Raw genomic sequence first — 22,174 nt, forward strand, 5'->3', positions numbered from 1 at the left:
CCCCTCTCTGCTTTCTCTAGACTCCACGGAGCTCCCCAAACGACTCAGCCTGGACAGCTCCTCCTCCCTCGAGTCGCTGGCCTCTGCTCAGTCCATCTCCAACCCTGGGCCGCTGGGCTACCAGAACCCGCCCTTCTCCCCGCCATGCCCCGACAGCCTGGGCTCCGACGCCATCTCCGTCTACAGCCTCAACTCCATCACGTCTTCCATCAGCTTTGCTTCCAAGCCCGAGTGTGGGGTGGCGGAAGGGGGCGGCTCCAGGGGGCGCCTGGACCTCGAGAGGCCCAAGAATGCCTATCCCCAAAGGGCTGCCCCGCCCCACGGGCAGCTCTCGCCTCCAGGCAGTGCTGTCCCCAGCAAGGAGGAGGAAGATGAGGAGGAGTATGAAGGCTTCTCCATCATCAGCAACGAGCCTCTGGCGACCTACCAGGACAGCAGGCGGGGGCGCTTTTCCCCTGACCACAACCCCTCCCGGACTCGCAGAGGCAGAGGCGTTGTGGTCTCGGTCAGTTCCAAGGGGAGCGTCAGCTCTCCCAACTCCCCTGTGAAAATGGCTCTTATTCCCAGCCCAAACTCCCCTTTCCAAAAAGTTGGGAAACTGGCCAGTTCGGACACTGGTGAGTCGGACCAGTCCAGCACTGAGACAGACAGCACCGTCAAGTCCCAGGAAGAGAGCGCGCCCCCGCTGGACCCCCGCGAGTTGGCCCAGAAGATCCTGGAGGAGACGCAGAGCCACCTCCTGGCCGTGGAGCAGCTGCAACGCAGCAGCCAGCTGGCACAGAGCAGCAGCAGCCTGGACCCCCTCCCCAGAGCCCCCCTGCTGCCCACGGGGCGTGCCTCCTCCTTCCGCTCCTCAGAGACCAGCGCCTTCAGCAGGCCCCCATGCTCCGGCCACAAGGGCCAGGCCTCCCCTGCCCCCCTCCGGCCAAAGCCCCCTGCCAGGAGCTCCTCCCTGCAGAAAGTCAGCTCTGGCTACAGCAGCCCCACCACCTCCGAGGCCTCCCACCGAGAGGAAGGGGCTGGCCCCCACAGCAGCCAGCCCTCCCCCAGCTCCGAGCCTCAGGGGGGGTTCCTGCCCGGGGAGCAGCAGCCTCTGCTGTCCTCACCCTTCCGGCTCAAATACCCCAGCTCCCCCTACAGCACCCACATTTCCAAATCGCCCAGGAACGCCTCCCCAAGCTCAGGGCACCACTCCCCGGCCGGCAGCACCCCCTCACCCGCGCTCTCCTACTCTTCCGCCAGCTCTGCCCGCTCCAGCCCCGCCGACGCCCCCTCCCTCGACAAGCTCAAGATGGCCGCCATCGATGAGAAGGTGCAGGCCATCCACAACCTAAAGATGTTCTGGCAAAACGCCCCTCAGCACCCCACGGGGCCCCTCAAGATCTTCCGGAGCTCCTCAGGGAGGAGGGACGTCCTCAGCTTGCTGAACTTGTCTCCGCGGCACGGCAAGGAGGAAGGGGCCGACAAACTGGAGCTGAAGGACTTGTCTGCCCCTCGGCCACTTTCTTCCCCTCAGAGGGGTGCCCCCAATGGACACACCAGCCCCCTGGCCCCCCCGGCACAGGCCCCAGCCCCCACCAGCCCCCCAGGCCCTGGGCGCCCCGCACGGCTGCCCTCTGGGAATGGCTACAAGTTCTTGTCGCCAGGACGCTTCTTCCCCTCCTCCAAGTGCTGAAGCGCCCGGCCGGCCACCCGCTCTGCTGGTCAGGAGCCCAGGGCCTTGGGCGAGGCAGAACCTCGAGCAGCGAGCTGGGAGGGGTGGGCAGAGGCGGATCCAGGCGCTCAGTGAGCTGCCTGGGCAGAGGCTAGAGCTGTGGATCGGTGCCAGCTGGCAGCTTGCCTCCTCTCAGTGCCCCCCTCCCCGGTTGCCGGATACCAGCTTCCAGAGTCACCAAGGACTGGAGCGGGAGGAGGGTGTTCTGGCAGGCAAGATTCACAAACAGCTGTCTGTGGTGAAGAGGTACAAGCCTCGATGCTTCTGGGGAGGTGGGCTGCTAGAAGTGGGTTGGCACTGCCCTTCTCTGGGAGATGCAAGTGTGGTCTTGTGGTCGCCTGCCCTCCAGGGGTCTTCTCTGGAATGACCAGACCCCACCTGGAGACCTCGTCTGGCTGGGACAGGCAGGAGGATCCCTTGGGTGCCGGAGCTGGCGCAGAGTCAAACCACAGCAGGCTCTGTCCTCTGCAAACAATGACGTGACTCTGCTCTGGGGCAGTAGCTGCTGGCCTGGAGGTCCAGGACCCCCCATCTGGCACCAGGCCTCCTGCCTCCCTTTGCCACCTTGCCGCCTCCTGGGGGCTCTCCCCTGCTCACCTGATTTGGGTCAGGCTCCGCGTCCCAAGCACAAAGGAGAGGCCCCCCTGCTCCTCTCCCCACCTTCCTCCCCCACATCCCTATTACTGCGCCAGGGGCTTTGGGTTTCTGAAGGCAGGAGTGTGGGGGTTGCCAGGAGCTGCCCAGCTTGCCGGCACATGGGGAGCAAGTGTTGGGGTTCCTCTCCTTTCTTTGGTTTTCTTTCTTCACATTTCCAAGCTATGCAGCTGCCTTCGTCCAGGCCAGGAGACGCAGGCGGACGCCAGAGAGTGGGAAGCCAGGGCAGGTCCCAGCAGGCCGCTTGCCCATCAGTGGGAACCCAACCCTTCGGGGTCCTGCCCATTGGCTGGTGGGTGTGGTGGGCCTGCCCCCCAAGGCCCAGCCTCTTCCCTTGTGGGTGCCAGCTCTCGGGAGCACCTCTTGGTCTTCGTCTACTCTATGCAAAGCCACTCTGCAGGCAGCTGCAGGAGGTTTTCTGCAAAATCTTGGGAGGGCCTGTAGCCCCGCCCCCTGCAGCCTGCAGAGCTTCTGTGCTTCCTTCCTTGCTTGCTTCTTAGGCAGAAGTCTAAGCAATGGTGCTTTCATGGGCTGCCACCCTTCTCCGCCCGCTTCCTGGTGGTGCCAGGCGCTGCAGCCTCCAGCCTTCTCAGAATGCCAGTTCTTCCCTTGGGGGGGGGAAGAGGGGGCTCCCTGCAGGGCCCCTTTGGCCTCAAGTTCCACGCTCAGCAAAGCCTCTCCCCTCTGCCCCCACCCTGGCTCTCACCTCACTCCTCTGCTCCCCGTGAGGAGGAATCGACCAGGTTTGTCGCTTATATGGGGAAATTCAGGAAGGATCATATCTTGCACCCCAGGAATCTGTCCCCTGTGGAGCCCCTCCTCGTGCGTCGTCCTCCTTGTCGTGTTTGTGCATGTCTGAGTGACAACACTGCTTCTCACAGTGAGCAATAAGCGTTCGGTGTGATGCCACGTACAAGTCCCCCCCCCCACTCACTCACACACACTCACACACACACCCCTCGCCAAGAGAGGGCCCTTCCATTTGACTCCAGGCTGCAGAGGTCCCTGAGCCACCTGGGCTTTGGTCTCTGTGGGGCCCAGAGCTGGCCAGAGCTGGCTGCCCGCTCCCCTCCCGCGCCTAGGCCCTCGCCCAATCTAGGGTCATGCTGGAGAACGGAAAGGTCTGGGGAGGGTGGGTTTCCAAAGGCCCCTCCCCCACCTGCCTGTGTCCATCTGCTCTGCCCCTTGGTCACGTCTTCCTGTGAGGTGGGGCTCTTGTGGGGAGGATCCTGGCACACACACACAAAGACACATGCTGCCTCCCCGCCTGTCCAAAGCTGGCTGGTCCTCTGCACTCTCTGATCTTTATGCAGCGTTTGCCATGTTTGGCCTATATGGACTTTTTTGTAAATTAAAACTCCCGTTTCCAGACAGCATTAAACTTTTTATATTACGAAGTTTACCATGTAAAAAGAATTTCATATTTTTATTGCAATTCCTAAGGCATTTGGCCGCCTCCTTTGTGATTTCCTTTGTGTCTATTAAAGCATGAGATCTCTCAGCTCCTGTGTTCCTTGTCTGACATAACTGGCTCTTGGCCTCCCCAGCAGCGCACAAAGGGGGGTGGGGGAGCTTTGGCTGCTGAGCTGGAAGTGGGGAGTGGCAGCCACGGCTGTCCTGCCCCTCGACTCTGTGGGGCACACCCCTTCCTTCATCCTCTCCCTCTGAGCCAGCATGGGCTTCCTTCTCCAAGATGCAAGAGGGGTTCATGTCTCCCCTCGAACTCGGCCATTGAACAGGATGCCCGGCAGATATCGGGCCCCCTCTTGGGAGGAGCCCAGCAGCTTGCTTCCACTCCCACTCAGACTTTCTCCCAGCTCCTCCTTCCAGGGCTGCTTTCTGCTGGGAAATTGTGTTGCAGCCCCAGGCTGAGCAAGGGGGAACTGGCAGCCGCCTGTTGTTCTCGCAAGGGCAGCCACTCTGGCCCCTGGCACACGCAAAGGCACCTGGAGGGCCAGGAGGGGGTGGGGTGTTGTTATGATGGAATGTTGATGCTTGCGCACCAAATTGCACCTGCAAATGAACAAGAGCAATGGATGGGTTGGCATTGGAAGTCCGCAAGCGCTGTCTGTCTGTCAATGAATCCCACTTGCAAAGGAACTGTGGAGAGTTCACTTCAAGCTCCGAATGGTTGCCTTGGAGCTACACCCATGCCTGTCCCACACGTGGTGTCAGATGTGGGCCAGGTGGCCATGGTTTGGCAAAAACAGCCTGGTGGACTGAAGGCTCTCCATCCTTGGGCTAGCTGCTCCCTCAACAGCCCCAGCTCCTGTTGGGGACAAGATCCGACACCTTCCAGCCTCCAAGCTCCTGGGGAAATTCCCTCACCTTCAAACACCTGCCCCCAGTTGCCTGGTGGGTTTTCAAAGGCCTATGTCTTGCCCTGCCACAAAGTTGTTGCTGGAGTCATTCCCTGGTTCCTTTCTTATTCGGAAGCCCTTGACTTGCTCTCACTGTCTCTGTGGGAACATGTGATATTTCTGAACCTGTATTTTAAAGTAGCAGTTCCTGTAAAATGCTGGGCTGGTGGACTGGAAGTATCTTTATCCAGAAAGCAGCTTCCTCTGCTGATGTCTGTGTAGGAGACATATTCTAGGCACAGGCAGAAGAAAATGCAATTACATTTTATTGCAAAGAATGTAAAACAGATTTTTTTTTTTAGTAACAAAATTAGCTGTCTGAATTACCTAGGGGTGTCTTTAATAGTCTCTCACACATGTGAAATGTAATAAAATACACCAAAGTTTATTAAGCATGATCAAAATTGTATCTTAATTACTAGCTTCATTTTCTGAGGCAATGAGAAATGAAATGGACACAGAAATCAGTTATACAAATGGTGCTTTCTGTCTCTCTTAAAGGCCAATCAAACGCAGGAGTTGTTTTACCCCACACAGATGGTTCCTGGCTTACATCTCCTAATGCTTCTAGCAGTTTTCAGGCCTTGGCATTAAATGGGGCCAGGATCTCCAGAGCTGATTGTGAGGAGGAGTTGAGAAGAATTGAGGGGAACAAATGACAGTAATGGCTGACATCGGTTACCCTCACATAGACTGGCTATGCATGTGTTGCAGTCTCGACAAAGAAGTAACAGTTCTAGATACCCTAAATGACCTAGACGTGGCCTAGAACAGGGGGCCATGGAGCAGACTAGGAGGCATTGGCACAGCACTTCGTGCCCAGGACCTGCTGTGAGACATGCGGTTGAACCAACTGGGAGTGGTGACCATCGTGTTACCAGATTTAATCTATATGTAAATTGCCAGGAAAAGCAACAGAGTTGACCAGTTAACCTGAAAGAAGGAAACTTAGCCAATATGAGAGTATTGCTTAAAAAGGCAAAGTCAAGAAGGTCAGATCTCTTCAAGGTGCTTGAGAATTGTTTAAAAACACAAGATTAGAAGCTCAGTGAGAAAATCTACCACAGATCAGGAAAGGTATTACAGAGCCCAAGAGGACGCTGGTATGGTTAACAGTTGGAGTCAAAAGCACCCTTAGAGGCAAGAAGGCTTCATTCAAAAATAAAAGTCACGTCCAAGTGAAGAGAACAAAAAGGCAGACAAACCTTGGCAAAAGAAGTGAAAGCAAGAAAGTGTGGGATGCTTAAAAAAACCCAACAACTTGAGGAATACTTTGCTAAAAACCATTTAAGATCACCAATGGGAATATATTAGTTTCAGGAGACGGTCCAGGGAGGCAGCTGGGCTTTGGGATGACCTTGGACACAAAGGCGTACTAAAGAAGAGTGAGGAGACCGCAGAGAAGGGGAAGGCTGCCTTTGCACCTGTCTTCACAATGAAAGCTCTAGGACAGATCCCTGTGCCTGAACTAACTTTTGCCGGAAGAGAGTCTGAGGAACTGAGCCACATGAGGACGAGAAACGAAGTTCTGGGCCTTGAAGACAAAATAGAAACTGGCATCCACCTCAGAGTTGTTGAAGAACCCAGTACCTACTTTGCCTGTCTTCACCCCAAAGGAAAGCAGTGTCCAAACTGCTGATAACAGAATTAATGATGCCAGGAAGGAGCTGAAGCCCAAGATAGGAAAATAGGTGGTAAGCGACTACTTGGCTACTTTAAATGAATTCAGATCTCCAGGGCCTGATGAGCTGCACCAAGGATGCTAAAGAGTTTGAGGATGTAATCTGGAGCCTCTCAGCTCTGAGAATTCTTGGAGAACAGGTGAGGTCTCTGCAGACTGGAGGCGGGCAAATGTTGTCCCCATCTTCAAAAAAGGGGGGAAAGAAGACCCAGGTAACTACCAACCGGTGAGTTTGACATTGATACCAGGATAGGTATTCAACAGATAATTCAACAGTCAGACTGTGAGCAATTGGAAAAGGATGCTGTGACTACTAAGACCCAGCATGGATTTCTCAAAAGCAAATTATGCCAGATGAATCATTTTTTAAATAGTAGTAGTAGTAGTTATTTATTATTTATACCCCGCCCATCTGGCTGGGGTTATGAGCTTGGTGGATTGGGGAATTGTGTGGACGTAATGTGTCTTGGTTTCAGTAAGGCTTTTGACAAAGTCTCCCATGATATTCTTGTGAGGAAGCTGGTAAAACGTGCACTGGATGAGTAAACTGAGGGGGATTTGTAGCTGGTTGACTGACCGAACCCAAAAAGATCTCACTAATAGGTCCCCATCATCCTGGAAAAAACTGTCAAGTGGGGTGCCCCGGGGTTCTGTCCTGGCGTCATGTTGTTCAATGTCTTTTTACTAGGACAAAGGAATTGAGGAGATGCTCATCAAATTTGTAGATGACACCAAACTGGGAGGTGTAGCTAATGCCCCAGAAGACAGAATTAGACTTCAAGATGACTAACAGACTGGAGAATGAAGCCAAAACTAACAACATGAATTTCATTGGAGACAAACTTGAGCAGGAATAACTAGTTGCACATATACAAGATGGGGGACATCTGGCGTTTAAAAAATCATTTTATTTTATTTTTAAAGAACAGTTTAATTGAACAAAAGAAAAGAAAGTTAATTACAATTCCATATATGCTCATATCTGTAATATACTTACAGAAATAGGTAACTTGTCCCTCAGATCCGCCTCCATACCTCTGCAGCTGGAGGCAGGGAATGTTCCTGGGTGTCCATCTCTAGGAATGGCAAGTGTGGGGACCACTGTTGCATTCATGTCAAGCTTGTAGGCTCCCCAGAAGAAGCCACTGTGGGAACAGGATGCTGAAATAAATGGGCCCCCTTTGTCCTAATATAAGGAGAGAGTTTTTGAGCAAGTGCAGAACATGTGCAGGCTCACAAGGTGTTACGAGTGTTGCCAAGAAGGCCCTTTCCTCACCTCAGGGAAGACAGGCACAGCTGCAAGGCTCAGACGGGACCTCTATTTGCTACAGCAGAAGCAAGCAGGAAAGAGGGGAAAGAGGAACTAAAACTCTCAACTATATGTGCCAAGTTACTCTATGGGACTTGGGTACCCAAATTCTTTTCCTCTGGGGGCCCAGCCCCCTCAGTACTTCTCCTGCCCCACCTGCACCCACCACTGCCCATCTCTCCTCCCCCTCTTGCTTGCAGCTTCCTACCGTGTGGCCTGGTGTGGAGAAGCCAAGCAGGAGCACACGGGTGGAAGGAGCTGCCGGGGCCAAGCAGCCGCCACATTTGGCTCTGCCCCATGTCATGACGTGTGACATCAGGGCATTGTACAGAGCCCCCCCCCCAAACATGTAAAAAAGATGGTGCCTCTGCCCACAACTCAGGGAAGCCACTTCCTCTATAGTTCTAGTGGGTTTTGATACTCATTTATCCCAATCAACTGAAGGCACACATGATGCATTCCCACTGCGACTACAGAAAGGAAAGGGCAAGTCCCCCTCCCACACACTGTGGTCCTGAGGCCGACCCGTCTGCAGGGGAGTAGGCCAGCTGAATCCCACTCAGACTCCCCATCTAGTGAAGGCTGCTGCCACCCGGGCCCTTCGGACGGACCTTGAGCTCTGCCAACGAATGTCTGGAACCTGAGCAGAGCCAGCTGGGTAACTGGCAAACATGGTGGTTGCCTGAGGAAAACGGCCCTGGCAGCGTCTAGGCCCACAGCAGGCAACAGGTCTCTCGATGTATCAGGCCACATGCCCCAAATAAACACGGATCTTAAAGAAAAGGGTTATGAGTCAGGCTGTGATTGTAACTTAATGACAGCTAATTATAATGGTGTCACACTTCAAGGCCAGGCTGCAGAGCAGCAGCTCGGGGTCTATGGACCCAGAGTCAGTGGGCTGCTCGTGAGTAAGCAATCCCTACTGCTCCTTCCCTGCCACTAGCTGGGGTTCAGGTGTGGTCTAGGAGGCCATAGTATATCTAGTCTCCTTCTTGCAAGAGACAACGGCATCTCTGTCTCCCTGTTGACTTGCCCCTGTCCCTCATTATGCCTCCTGGTGGTCTTGTACCTGGGGGGGGGCTACGCTGTCATGAGTGTTTCTGGACCATATATGGCTTATATGGATATGATATGATGCTGTGGATTCTGGACTGTGCTGCAATACAAACTCTGTGCTGCTGGGATGGACTCTGGAGAGAAGCTGATCTTTCTGGGGCCTTAGCCCCTCTGAGGACCCTCTGGAGCACCTGCGCTCAGGTGTGCTCTTCTGATGAAGAATCACTTCTTTGGTCCACCTCCATGAGGATGGCTGTGTATCAGGAGACAGGCACTAGCCCTTTGGAATAAGACTGCCTCAAGGGATCTGGTTGCAGGCCAAGATGGGCCTTTGGTCAGATTCAGCAGTCTGGCTCGTTGGATATTCTTACTGGCTGCCATAAGAAGATAAGGAGAGCCTCCTGGATCAGGCCAATGGCCCATCTAGTCCAGCATCCTGTTGTCTCAGTGGCCAACTAGATGCCTATTATAGGAAACCCACAAGCAGGACCTAAATGCAAGAACATTCTCCCCTCCTGTGATTCCCAGAAACTGGCACTGAAAAGCATTTCTTCCTCCAGCTCTGCTCTGCTTCCGTAGTTGCAGTAAAGCAGAGCTTTCCAAACTTTTTATGTTGGTGGCACACTTTTTAAAGAATGCATCATTTTGTGACATGGTAATTCAGTTTTAAACGGCGTTTCCGTGTGCTGCGCTGGTGCAGGCTCGCCAGAGCATAGAATCATAGAATCATAGAATCATAGAATCATAGAGTTGGAAGAGACCACAAGGGCCATCGAGTCCAAGCAGGAAACACCATCAGAGCACTCCTGACATATGGTTGTCAAGCCTCTGCTTAAAGACCTCCAAAGAAGGAGACTCCACCACACTCCTTGGCAGCAAATTCCACTGTCGAACAGCTCTTACTGTCAGGAAGTTCTTCCTAATGTTTAGGTGGAATCTTCTTTCTTGTAGTTTGGATCCATTGCTCCGTGTCCGCTTCTCTGGAGCAGCAGAAAACAACCTTTCTCCCTCCTCTAGGTGACATCCTTTTATATATTTGAACATGGCTATCATATCCCCCCTTAACCTCCTCTTCTCCAGGCTAAACATGCCCAGCTCCCTTAGCCGTTCCTCATAAGGCATTGTTTCCAGGCCTTTGACCATTTTGGTTGCCCTCCTCTGGACACGTTCCAGTTTGTCAGTGTCCTTCTTGAACTGTGAGCAGCTTCGTCACGCTGGCCACGTGACCTGGAAGTGTCCCCGGACAGCGCTGGCCCCCGGCCTCTTAAGCGAGATGGGCGCGCAACCCCAGAGTCGGTCACGAGTGGCCCGTACGGGCAGGGGTACCTTTACCTTTAATTCAGTTTTACTAGCAAATTAACCCCTTTCCAGCCCCTGGAGGAGCACAGGGAGCGTTCACATGATACACCTACACACTGCCTCCGACACATTAACGTGTCGCGACGCACAGTTGGGGAAGCTCTTCAGTAAAGCTGCTTAATACCAGTTGCTGGAAACCACAGGAAGGGGGTGACACTCAGGTGGGGGCACCTGAGCAACTCTGAAGGAGGCTTTGCTTCTGCAGGCAGGCCTACTGCTCCTTGCCACACGGCCGCTGTGCCACTCGGTGACGTCTGCCAGTTGCTCTGCCTTGCATCTGTTTCCAGAGCAGAAGCAGCCATGCAAGATGCCTCAAAGACTGTGAGCCCTTCTAGGCAATCTATTCATTGTGCATTCCTGATTGGTGCTCATGACGCTTTCTGGGTGGTCACACACAATCCCACTTCTAAATTTGTTTGCAAAAGTTTTGGGGGTGGTTACACGGCTTCATTTCCAACCAGTGCATCCCCTGTAACTTCCTGCTGAAATCCTTTAACTTTGCATTCCACAGGTGCTCTGCCTCTCACCACTTTATTTATTTAATGTATTTGTTTAATTTATATCCCTTTCTTCCCAAGGAGCTCAGTGTGGCAAACAAATACACTTAAAAAAAGAAAAGCATTCTGAAGCAATTAAAAAGTTCTAAAAACAATTACAATTTAAAATATTCTTCCTTTTTTGTTTTTGTTTTTTTATAATATTTTTATTTTCACAATCAATAAACTGACAATACAAACAAACAGATACAAACAGAAAAATAAAAACAACACACACAAGCAATATACAATACAGTATACAAAAGAAAGAGAATAAAAGAAATAATTAAAAACGATCATTGTGTCTTTACGTTATTTAGCATTAACCTGGGTCTGCGACTTCCCCAGACCTTCCCACTCTGTATTCTAGATCTTATATTCTGACAGTAAATTCTTTCCCTCTGGCATATCTTTGGTTCAATTTAATCTTAATATCTTAACATAATTACATTTCCGTATGTCTTTAGATATTAGTCTTTCTTAATCATTAAATTTTTATACTAATATTCATTTAAATTCAGTCTATTGTCCTCAGACATTCTTTATCTTGTAGTGCTTCTGTAAATAATCTTTAAACTTCCTCTAATCTTCCTTCACCGTCTCTTCTCCCTGGTCTCTGATTCTGCCAGTCATTTCTGCTAGTTCCATATAGTCAATAACCTTCATCTGCCATTCTTCCAGCGTGGGTAGTTCTTGCGCCTTCCAATATTGTGCAATGAGTGTTCTTGCTGCTGTTGTGGCATACATGAAAAAAGTCCTGTCCTTCATCTGAACCTGTTGGTTGACCATACCCAGGAGAAAGACTTCTGGGTTCTTTCGAAATGTGTATTTAAACACTTTTTTCAATTCATTATAAATCATCTCCCAGAAGGACTTAATCCTTGGGCACGTCCACCAGAGGTGAAAGAAAGTACCTTCAGATTCTTTACATTTCCAACATTTATTATCAGGCATATGATAAATTTTTGCTAGCTTGACTGGTGTCATGTACCATCTGTAGATCATTTTCATTATATTCTCTCTTAAGGCATTACTTGCCGTAAACTTAATTCCAGTGGTCCATAACCTTTCCCAGTCAGCAAACATTATATTGTGACCAACATCTTGTGCCCACTTAATCATTGCTGATTTCACTTCCTCATCCTGTGTATTCCATTTCAGCAGCAGGTTATACATTCTTGACAATATTTTTGTTTTGGGTTCTAACAGTTCTGTTTCCAATTTTGATTTTTCCACCTGGAAGCCAATTTTTCTATCCATTTTAAACACCTCCATTATTTGATAATAATGGAGCCAATCTCGGACTTTGCTTTTTAATTTATCAAAACTCTGTAGTTTCAATTTATCTCCATCTTGTTCTAAAATTTCCCAATATTTTGGCCAGCTGGCCTCCATATTGAGTTTCTTTAAAGCTTTCGCTTCCATTGGAGACAACCACCTTGGAGTTTTGTTTTCCAAGAGATCCTTATATCTAATCCACACATTAAACAATGCTTTTCTGACAATGTGAATTTTGAACATTCTATGCACTTTAACCTTGTCGTACCATAGGTAAGCATGCCAACCAAATGCATTGTTAAAACCTTCTAAATCCAGTACATCTGTATTTTCAAGAAGTAGCCATTCTTTCAACCAGCAGAAAGCTGCTGCTTCATAATAAAGTTTTAAGTCCGGCAGGGCAAAGCCCCCTCTTTCCTTTGCATCAGTTAATATTTTAAATTTTATTCTTGGCTTTTTGCCCTGCCAGACAAATCTAGATATGTCTTTCTGCCACTTCTTGAAACAGTCAATAATCTGCAATGTCTGGAATAAGAATAACATTCTTGGCAATACATTCATCTTAATCACGGCAATACGTCCTAAAAGTGAGAGTTTCAAATTAGACCATATATCTAGATCCTTTTTTATCTCCGTCCAGCATTTATCATAGTTATCCTTAAATAGGTTCCCATTTTTTGCAGTCATAATAATTCCCAAATATTTTACTTTTTTCACCACTGTCAAGCCTGTCTCCTTCTGAAACCTTTCATTTTCAATTCCTGTTAAATTTTTTGTCAAAACCTTAGTTTTTGTTTTATTTAATTTAAAACCTGCCAATTGGCCAAATTCTTGAATCAGTTCTAAAACCTTTTTCACACTAGATTCTGGCTCCTGTAACGTCAAAACCAGGTCATCTGCAAAGGCTCTTAATTTATACTGTTTCACTCCGACCTGTATCCCTTTGACCAATTGGTCCTTTCTAATCATGTTCAGCAACACCTCCAGGACTGATATAAATAACAAAGGGGAAATATGACAACCTTGTCGTGTTCCTTTTTCTATTCTGAACTCCTCTGTCAAGACATTATTAACAATTAATTTAGCTTTTTGTTCAGAATAGATTGCTCCTATACCATTTTCAAACTCTTGGCCTACCCCCATGCCATGGAGATTCTTCTTCATAAAGCTCCAAGAGATGTTGTCAAAGGCTTTCTCCGCATCCACAAATATCAAAGCCGCTTTTGTATTTATATTTTCCTGTAAAAGTTCCAAAATGTCAATTATATTTCTTACATTATCTGATAGGTGTCTTCCTGGGAGAAAGCCTGCTTGGTCTTTATGAATCTCTTCTATTAAAACTTTCTTCAATCTTCTAGCCAAGATGTCTGCAAATATTTTATAATCCACATTAAGCAATGATATAGGCCGATAGTTCCTAAGCTGATGTTTTTCAGAGTCTGTCTTTGGTATAAGAGTCACAAAAGCTTCTTTCCACGTTTCTGGAGCCTTTTCCCCCTGAAGTATTTCATTACATATTTCCTTCAAGGGTTGGATTAACCAGTCTTTCAGTGATTTGTAGTATCTTGCATCAGGTCCTGGAGATTTGCCTAGTTGCATGTTTTGAATGGCACTCTCAACCTCTTGTTCTGTTATCCTGCTATTCAGTTTAAGTTTATTTTCTTGTGATATTTTTGGTAGCCCATTCACTTTCAAAAATTTAAAATATTCTTCCATCCAGTGATCTCAAGGTTGCCAGTAACAGTGATCCACAATCTCTGCTTCCACAGAAAAGGACTTTTGGCACCTCACAGCAGTTGGCAAGAATGTTTTTCCTAGGAGTCTCCCGAACCTGATTAGTAGAGCTTTAATGTGAACTCTGAGGGGCAGGATTCAGAGGACAGAGAGACACATACCAGGGATAATAACCTCATTGCAGGAATCTGCAATAGGGCAGGAAAAAAAGAAGGAAGCAGCAGGAGGAGCATGGAAGGCAGACTGAGAGTTTATGGGTCAAGACTGTAAGGGGAGAAACCACAGTGACCTTCCTGGGGGTGTCTGCTATAGACCGTCAAGCCAGACTGAAGACTTGGATGATGCCTTACTAGAGCAGATTACCAAATGTTCAAAAAGGAGAGAAATAGTAGCCACAGGAGACTTCAACTTCCCCAATGTCTGTTGGAACTCAAACTGCCAAGAATGTAAGGTCCAAGAAATTTCTCCATTGCCTCATGTCAGGGAACTGCCATCGGAGGAGGAGGAGGAGCTGAGAAGGCTCCAGGATGATGGCAGAGAAGCTTCCAGCAGAGGGAGGGGTAGCCCGCAAGCTGGGGAAGGAAATCAGCGTAGCACCAGTGGAGAAGGGGAGGAGATAGAGGAAGCGGAGAGGTGGCTCCAAGACTCTGTGCAAGAGACAAGCGGAGAAGGAACCAGTACTCCCTTGCCAGCTCCCACATTGCGTAGAAAGTTGTCACGCAGGGAGAGAGGGAGGAGACTGGGAGTAAAAGAGTTCTTATGCTGGAGAAGGTTTAAGAAACGCCCACTGACGGATTCTGCCAGCGACTGAGGCAGCCACGAGATAGAGGCTGCTCTGTCAGGAAGGGGTTCAGCCATGCCAGACCACCACGAGTGAAGGCAATTTATGCACAAGCAATCCCTAGAACCATAACAGCAATCCGCCAGTCACTTACGTTGCTTGTGCGCAGCGTGGAGGAGACACAGCATGAGCGTGACCAAGGGAGCCCCAGAGGGCGCAGCTGGAGGACAGAGTCTGGTAGAGAGAAACCGAGACTTGGAACAGCATGTAGCTCTCCTAACGGCGAGGCTGGATGAAAGGCACGCTCAGGATGCACAGGTCAGACCCACGCCCATCGCCAGGAAGGTACCTGGGTTGGTGCAGAAATTTGGGGGGGACCCCCAGGACTATAATGCGTTCAGAACAGAAATAGAATATGCCCTAGATCTGCAGCATGCTGATTTTGCAGACGACTCAGAGAGGGTCGCTTACGTGGTGGGGCACCTTCAGGGCGGGGCTAGAGACTGGATTAGGCCCCTTATGGCCATGCAGAATGCTGCCCTGAAGGATCTCAGGAAGTTCTTCCAAGCAATGGATGCTATGTATTCAAATGAAATAGCACAAAGCGTGACTAGGAGAGAGCTGATGAGATGCAAGCAGGGGAGCCAATCAGTCCGGGAATATTGGTCACGTTTTGCTATGTTAATTCACCGTCTTGGATGGTCGCTGGAGGCGGAGCCTGTTCAAATGCTGTTTGAGGAGGGCCTCTCGGGCAGCGTCAGGGACGAACTGTCAAGGGCACCCCGTCCCCAGAACATGGATCAACTAACCAAAGCTGTGCTTGCCATTGGAGTTCGTCAGGAAACGCGCGCTCAGGAGAAGCGCGAGGGAAAGGGAGGGGAACGTTGCCTTGACTACCGCATTCCTGACATACCAGGAGAGTTTTCCCAGCCTGGGGAACCGATGGAAGTGGACGGGGGGAGGGCCAGCAGCATTTTGAAGCCCAGGGAAGGTCGGAAGAGAGATTGGAAGGCGGGAAAAAAATGCTTTCTTTGTCAGCAGCCAGGGCACTTTGCCCGGGTCTGCCCTCAGAGGAAGGCGTGGCCAGGAATGGCTGGAACTGCTGCCAGTGGGGAGGAACAGCCAGAGCCTGAGCAAATGCCGGGAAACGGAAGAGCCTGGCTGCCCAGCAAAAGAGAGAGCAGCCAGGCAAACGACCAATAAAAGTTCCCCAACCTGAGCCCCCCAGAGCAGCCATAGCCGTTGAAGTGGTACTAGAACTCCCAAACGGGTACCCAGTCAAGGTGGAAGGGTTGCTGGATTCAGGCAGCTCCTGCAACTTCTTCAGCAGGGATTTTGCCCTAGAGCATCAACTCCATTTATTACCTTTGGACTTTCCCTTGCAAGTGAGCACCATAGATGGGAGGGAGCTTCTGGGAGGTGAAGTGACACATCAGACCCCCCAATGTGAATGAGGGTGTCCAAGCACACAGAAACCATTGCCTTCCATGTGGCCACGCTAGCGGGACCTCCAATCATACTGGGAATGAGCTGGCTAGCCCTGCATGACCCAGTAGTGTCTTGGCACCAGCAGCCAGTCACTTTTGGATCTACGTACTGCTTGGAGCACTGTTTGGGGGGGAGAAAGACCCCGAATGACGGTGGCCAGGGTGGCTGGGCTGGCAGTGGGAACAAAAGGGGAGGTGCCAAGACAATATGCTGACCTAAGGGAGGTATTCAACGAGAAAGAGGCGGACAAACTACCCCCCCACCGGCCCTTTGACTGCCAAATCAACCTGGTGCCTGGGGCGCAATTACCAACGGGAAAATTGTATGCCATGTCTGACAAGGAGATGGAGGAGTTGAGGCAGTTTATTGACAAGAATCTGAAGAGAGGGTTCATAAGAGAATCAAAGGCGGTGGGGGGCAGTCCCGTGTTCTTTGTGGACAAAAAGGAGACAAAACAACCCAGACTAGTTTGTGATTATAGGGCGCTCAACTTGGTGTCTGAACCAGTGACCTTCCCCATGCCCAGGATTGACGACATTTTAACGCAAGTGAGGCGGGGAAATTTTTTTACCAAACTGGATCTCCGGGGAGCGTACAATCTGATTAGAATAAGGGAAGGGGACGAATGGAAAACCACCATGTTCACCCCACTGGGGGCGTTTGAGTACTTAGTTATGCCTTTTGGATTACAATCAGGCTCCGCCTGCTTTCAAGCGTTTATGCACCACGTGCTGGGTCCCCTGCTGTTCAAGAACTGTGTGGCTTTCCTGGATGACGTTTTAATCTATTCGGACAATGAGGAGCAACATGTCAGGGACGTCCGGGAAGTGCTAAAGAGACTGCATAAGCATCAGCTGTGGGTTAAGCTGGAAAAGTGCCAGTTCCATGCCAGAGAAGTCGAATTTCTGGGGTACTGGTTGTCGGACAAGGGGCTGGCCATGGACCCGAGCAAGGTGCAAGCAGTGCTGGAGTGGAAGGCACCCAAAACCCGGAAAGACGTGCAGAGGTTCCTGGGGTTCAGTAACTTCTACAGGAAGTTCATCAAGAACTTCGCCCACCTGACAGCGCCAATCACCGATTGCCTCAGCAGCAAGAAGAAATTTGTCTGGACAGAAAGCGCCCAGCGGTCCTTTGAAAGGCTGAAGGAGGCATTCGCCTCGGAGGAGCAGCTTCTGCATGTGGACCTGACAAAGCCCATGAGGTTGGAAACCGACGCGTCCGACCGAGCCATTGGAGCGGTCCTTCTCTTACGGGAAGGGGCCGAAGAGGAGTGGAGACCGTGTGCATTTTTCTCGAGGAAGTTGAGCAAATCGGAGCAGAACTATACCGTATATGACCGAGAACTGCTGGCGATCTATGCGGCGTTCCGACAGTGGAGGCATCTATTGATAGGGGCGCAACACAAGATTCAGGTCTGCACTGACCACAAGAACTTAGAATACTGGAGGACAGCGCGAGTACTCAACCAGAGACAGATTCGATGGGCGCAGGAATTCTCCAAGTTTTCCTTTGAAATCCGGTACATACCGGGAAAGGAAAACATACGAGCAGATGCGCTCTCCCGTAAGCCGGAGTACATGGACGGAGAGGGACCCCCTGAGATACGACATGTCATCCCCGAGGACCGGTGGGTGTGCGGGGGAGCGTTGGTGGGTAAAAGGGAGCTGGGGGAACTCACTCGAAATGACGAGTTCGCCCAAACAAAAATCGGAGAACTCCGAGAAGGAAGGGAGAACCATGGGGGGTTTGAAGAAAAGGGAGGGTTGTTGTATTACAGGGGGGCACTGTATGTTCCAGGGGAAAACCTAAGGGGAAGGGTGCTCAAGCAACTCCATGACAACCCCACAGCGGGTCATTTTGGACAGCACAAGACCATGCTGCTGGTCACCCGGGACTTCTGGTGGCCAAGGGTAAGGGAAGACATACGGGAATATGTGCGGGGGTGCGACCACTGTCAAAGGGCCAAGGGAGAGAGGGCGGCTCCGGCGGGACCCACACCGGGAAAACCCTGGGAGGTGGTGTCCATTGATTTCATGACGGATTTGCCCAAGTCCAGGGGGAAAACAGCAGTCATGGTGGTAGTCGATCTCCTGACCAAGATGTGCCATTTCATAGCCTGCTCCCACGCAGTAACAGCAGAGGAAACGGCCAAGTTGTTTGTGGAGCACGTCTTCAGACTGCATGGCGCTCCCACGAGGGTCATCTCCGATCGCGGGAAACAATTTACTTCCCGGTTCTGGAGGAAGCTCATGAGCTTGTTGCAGGTCGAGGTGGGGTTCTCGACGGCACGACACCCAGAAACCAACGGGCAGGCAGAAAGAGCAAACGGGATCCTCCAACAATACCTGCGGTGCTACGTAGGGGAAAGGGAGAACGATTGGGTAGAGAAGTTGGCGTTGGCGGAGTTTGCATATAACAACGCCGAGCATGTATCCACGGGTATGAGCCCATTCATGGCCAACTATGGGTGCCACCCCAGGGCCTTCCCAGGGAGGGCGGAGGAAGGATGGAGTGTACCAGCGGCGGAACAGCTCGTGGAAGAAATGGAGGCCTTGCATCAACAACTCAGGTGGAATTTGGAGAGGGCGAAGGAGGTGTACAAAAGGCAAGCTGATAAGCACCGCAGGGAAGGCGAAACCATATGGGTGGGAGACCGGGTGTGGTTGTCAACCAAAGGGTTACCCCTAAAGGGAGGATGCAAAAAATTGCAACCAAGGAGACTGGGGCCTTTTGAGTTAACACAGCAGGTGAACCCGGTGGCATTCAAACTCAAACTGCCCAACAGCATGAAAATACACCCTGTGTTCCATAGGTCTCTACTCTCGCTGTACAGGGAGGGGTGGGAGTTTCCAGGGCAGAGGGGAAGGAGCACCAACCACCCGCAGGTGGAGGAAAGGGAACACCAAATGCGAGCTATGGAAATACTCGATTCCAGGTGGCGAGGCCGCCAGGTGGAGTATTTGGTAGCCTGGGAAGGGGAACCCGAGTCAGAGAACACGTGGGTCCCGGCAGAGGCAGTCAAGGATGAGTACCTTGTGGAAGAGTTCCACCACCTGTTCCCGAGGAAACCCAAACCGCCAGTGAGGTTCTGGGAGGAGGAGTTTGGCACCACCGACGACGAGGAGGACTTTGTCGGCTTCCCGGCCTCCGGGGAGGAGGGAGGGGGGGTGTCCGAAGAAGAAGAAGCTAACTGGGGGGTTCCACCCACGGAGAGGTGCAGAGGTGGGTGGGAAGCAGGGTTTGAATCATCAGGGATGACGACAGCTCCTTTTGGGGATTCCCCGCATCGTCGGCCGAGAATAGTGACGAGGGTAGGTCAAATGGTCGGGCCGGGGGGTGGAGGGGGTCCTGGGGGGGAGGTGGATGTCAGGGAACTGCCATCGGAGGAGGAGGAGGAGCTGAGAAGGCTCCAGGATGATGGCAGAGAAGCTTCCAGCAGAGGGAGGGGTAGCCCGCAAGCTGGGGAAGGAAATCAGCGTAGCACCAGTGGAGAAGGGGAGGAGATAGAGGAAGCGGAGAGGTGGCTCCAAGACTCTGCGCAAGAGACAAGCGGAGAAGGAACCAGTACTCCCTTGCCAGCTCCCACATTGCGTAGAAAGTTGTCACGCAGGGAGAGAGGGAGGAGACTGGGAGTAAAAGAGTTCTTATGCTGGAGAAGGTTTAAGAAACGCCCACTGACGGATTCTGCCAGCGACTGAAGCACCCACGAGATAGAGGCTGCTCTGTCAGGAAGGGGTTCAGCCATGCCAGACCACCACGAGTGAAGGCAATTTACGCACAAGCAATCCCTAGAACCATAACACCTCACTGAACTTTTCATTTCCCCAAAGGTGGAAGAAGCAACAAGGGTGGGTGCCACCTCTCTTGGACCTGGTCCTCACCAACAAGGAGGGACTGATAGGGAGAGAGGGGAAAATAGTGGAAGTAAACAGCTGGCTTCGCAACAGGAACGGTTTGGATTCTTAGATCACGGACTGCAGTTTCTTGAAGATGGACTTCTGGCAAGCGATGGGCTGCACCTCACAACGGTTGGGAGGAATGTTTTTGCCAAAAAACTCAGAAACCTCATCAGGAGGGCTTTAAACTGACTAATGTGGGGGAGGGAGACAGTGCTCCTGAAGGTAGGAGTCTATCAATTGATGAAGATGATCATCCAAATGTCATAGACCAAATGGAGCAAACAGCAAGCAGACCTAGTGGTGGGAGGAAAAAATCCTTAAATAAGAGACACGGGGGAATGACTAATGGACTTCAATGTCTGTACACTAATGCACAAAGCATGGGAAATAAACAAGATGAGCTTGAGCTCTTGGTACAGCAAACTAAATATGACATAATAGGCATCACTGAAACCTGGTGGGATAAGTCCCACGATTGGAATGTAAAAATGGAGGGATACAATCTATTTCAGAGAAACAGACCAGACAAGAAAGGAGGAGGGGTGGCGTTATATGTCAGGGATGTGTATACCTGTGAAGAGATCCAAGATTTAGAACCTCAAAGCCAAAGTGAGAGCATTTGGGTCAAAATTAAGGGAGAGAAGAATAACAGTGACCTCATTGTGGGAGTTTACTATAGATCCCCAAGCCAAACGGAGGACATAGATGCTGCCTTCCTGGAACAGATGGCCAAGCATGCAAAAGGAAGGGAGATAGTAGTAATGGGGGACTTCAATTACCCAGATATTTGTTGGATGTCAAACTCAGCCAAGAGCATAAGGTCAAACAGATTCCTCACTGGCCTTGCAGACAACTTCATTGTCCAGAAAGTGGGAGAAGCAACAAGAGGAACAGCCATTTTAGATCTGGTCCTAACCAATGTCGATGACCTGGTTAATGGGGTAGAAGTGGAAGGATCATTAGGCGCAAGTGATCATGCTCTTCTGAAGTTTACTATACAACGGAAAGGAGCAGCCAAGCATACTAGGACTCAATTTCTTGACTTTAAGAAAGCCGACTTCATAAAACTTAGGGAAGTGCTGGGTGAGATCCCATGGACAGTAATACTAAAAGGAAAGGGAGTTCATGATGGCTGGGAGTTTGTTAAGAGAGAGATAGTAAAAGCACAACTTCAGGCAATACCAATGAGACGGAAACATGGAAGGTGCCTAAAGAAGCCAGGGTGGCTATCTAAAGAACTTTTAACTGAGTTAAGATTAAAAAAGGATGTGTACAAAAAATGGAAAAGGGGGGAAACCATCAAAGAGGAATTCAAACAAATAGCCAGCACGTGTAGACACAAAGTCAGAAAAGCTAAAGCACAGAATGAACTCAGGCTTGCTAGAGAGGTTAAAAGCAACAAAAAAGGCTTTTATGGGTATGTTCGTAGCAAAAGGAAGAACAAAGAAACAGTGGGGTTACTCAGAGGAGAAGATGGTGAAATGCAAATAGGGGACACAGAAAGGGCTGAACTCCTCAATGCCTTCTTTGCCTCAGTCTTCTCAGATAAAGAAAACAATGCCCGACCTGAAGAATTTGGAGCAAATTATTCAGCAGAGAAAACACAGCCCAGAATAACTAAGGAGATAGTACAAGAATACTTGGCTAGTTTAGATGTATTCAAGTCTCCAGGGCCAGATGAACTGCATCCAAGAGTATTAAAAGAACTGGCAGATGTGATCTCAGAACCACTGGCAATCATCTTTGAGAATTCCTGGAGAACAGGCGAAGTCCCAGCAGACTGGAGGAGGGCAAATGTTGTCCCTATTTTCAAAAAGGGGAAAAGAGAGGACCCAAATAATTACTGCCCAGTCAGTCTGACATCAATACCAGGGAAGATTCTGGAGCAGATCATTAAGCAAACAATCTGTGAGCACCTAGAAAGGAATGCTGTGATCACCAATAATCAGCATGGATTTCTGAAAAATAAGTCATGTCAGACGAACCTGATCTCATTTTTTGACAGAATTACAAGCCTGGTAGATGAAGGGAACGCAGTGGATGTAGCCTACCTTGATTTCAGCAAGGCATTTGACAAGGTGCCCCATGATATTCTTGTAAAGAAGCTGGTAAAATGCGGTCTTGACTATGCTACCACTCAGTGGATTTGTAACTGGCTGACTGACCGGACCCAAAGGGTGCTCATCAATGGTTCCTCTTCATCCTGGAGAAGAGTGACTAGTGGGGTGCCACAGGGTTCTGTCTTGGGCCCGGTCTTATTCAACATCTTTATCAACGACTTGGATGATGGACTCAAGGGCATCCTGATCAAATTTGCAGATGACA

The 22,174-nt window shown here is 50.3% G+C and overlaps 1 protein-coding gene across 1 annotated transcript in view; it reads left to right on the forward strand.

Annotated features, from left to right (window-relative positions):
* TTC28 (tetratricopeptide repeat domain 28) overlaps window positions 1-3,869 on the forward strand; it is a gene marked incomplete at its 5' end in the record, with an annotated part of 106,119 nt that extends 102,250 nt beyond the window's left edge. Inside the window, 1 exon segment of the mRNA XM_083418970.1 lies at window positions 21-3,869. Coding sequence (XP_083275096.1) covers window positions 21-1,675 — 1,655 coding nt within the window. The 3' untranslated portion in view covers window positions 1,676-3,869.
* Between the last annotated feature and the right edge of the window lie 18,305 nt (window positions 3,870-22,174).

This window comes from Podarcis tiliguerta, assembly GCF_965153285.1.
Source record: "Podarcis tiliguerta genome assembly, chromosome: 16".
In the NCBI taxonomy this organism is placed as follows: domain Eukaryota; kingdom Metazoa; phylum Chordata; class Lepidosauria; order Squamata; family Lacertidae; genus Podarcis; species Podarcis tiliguerta.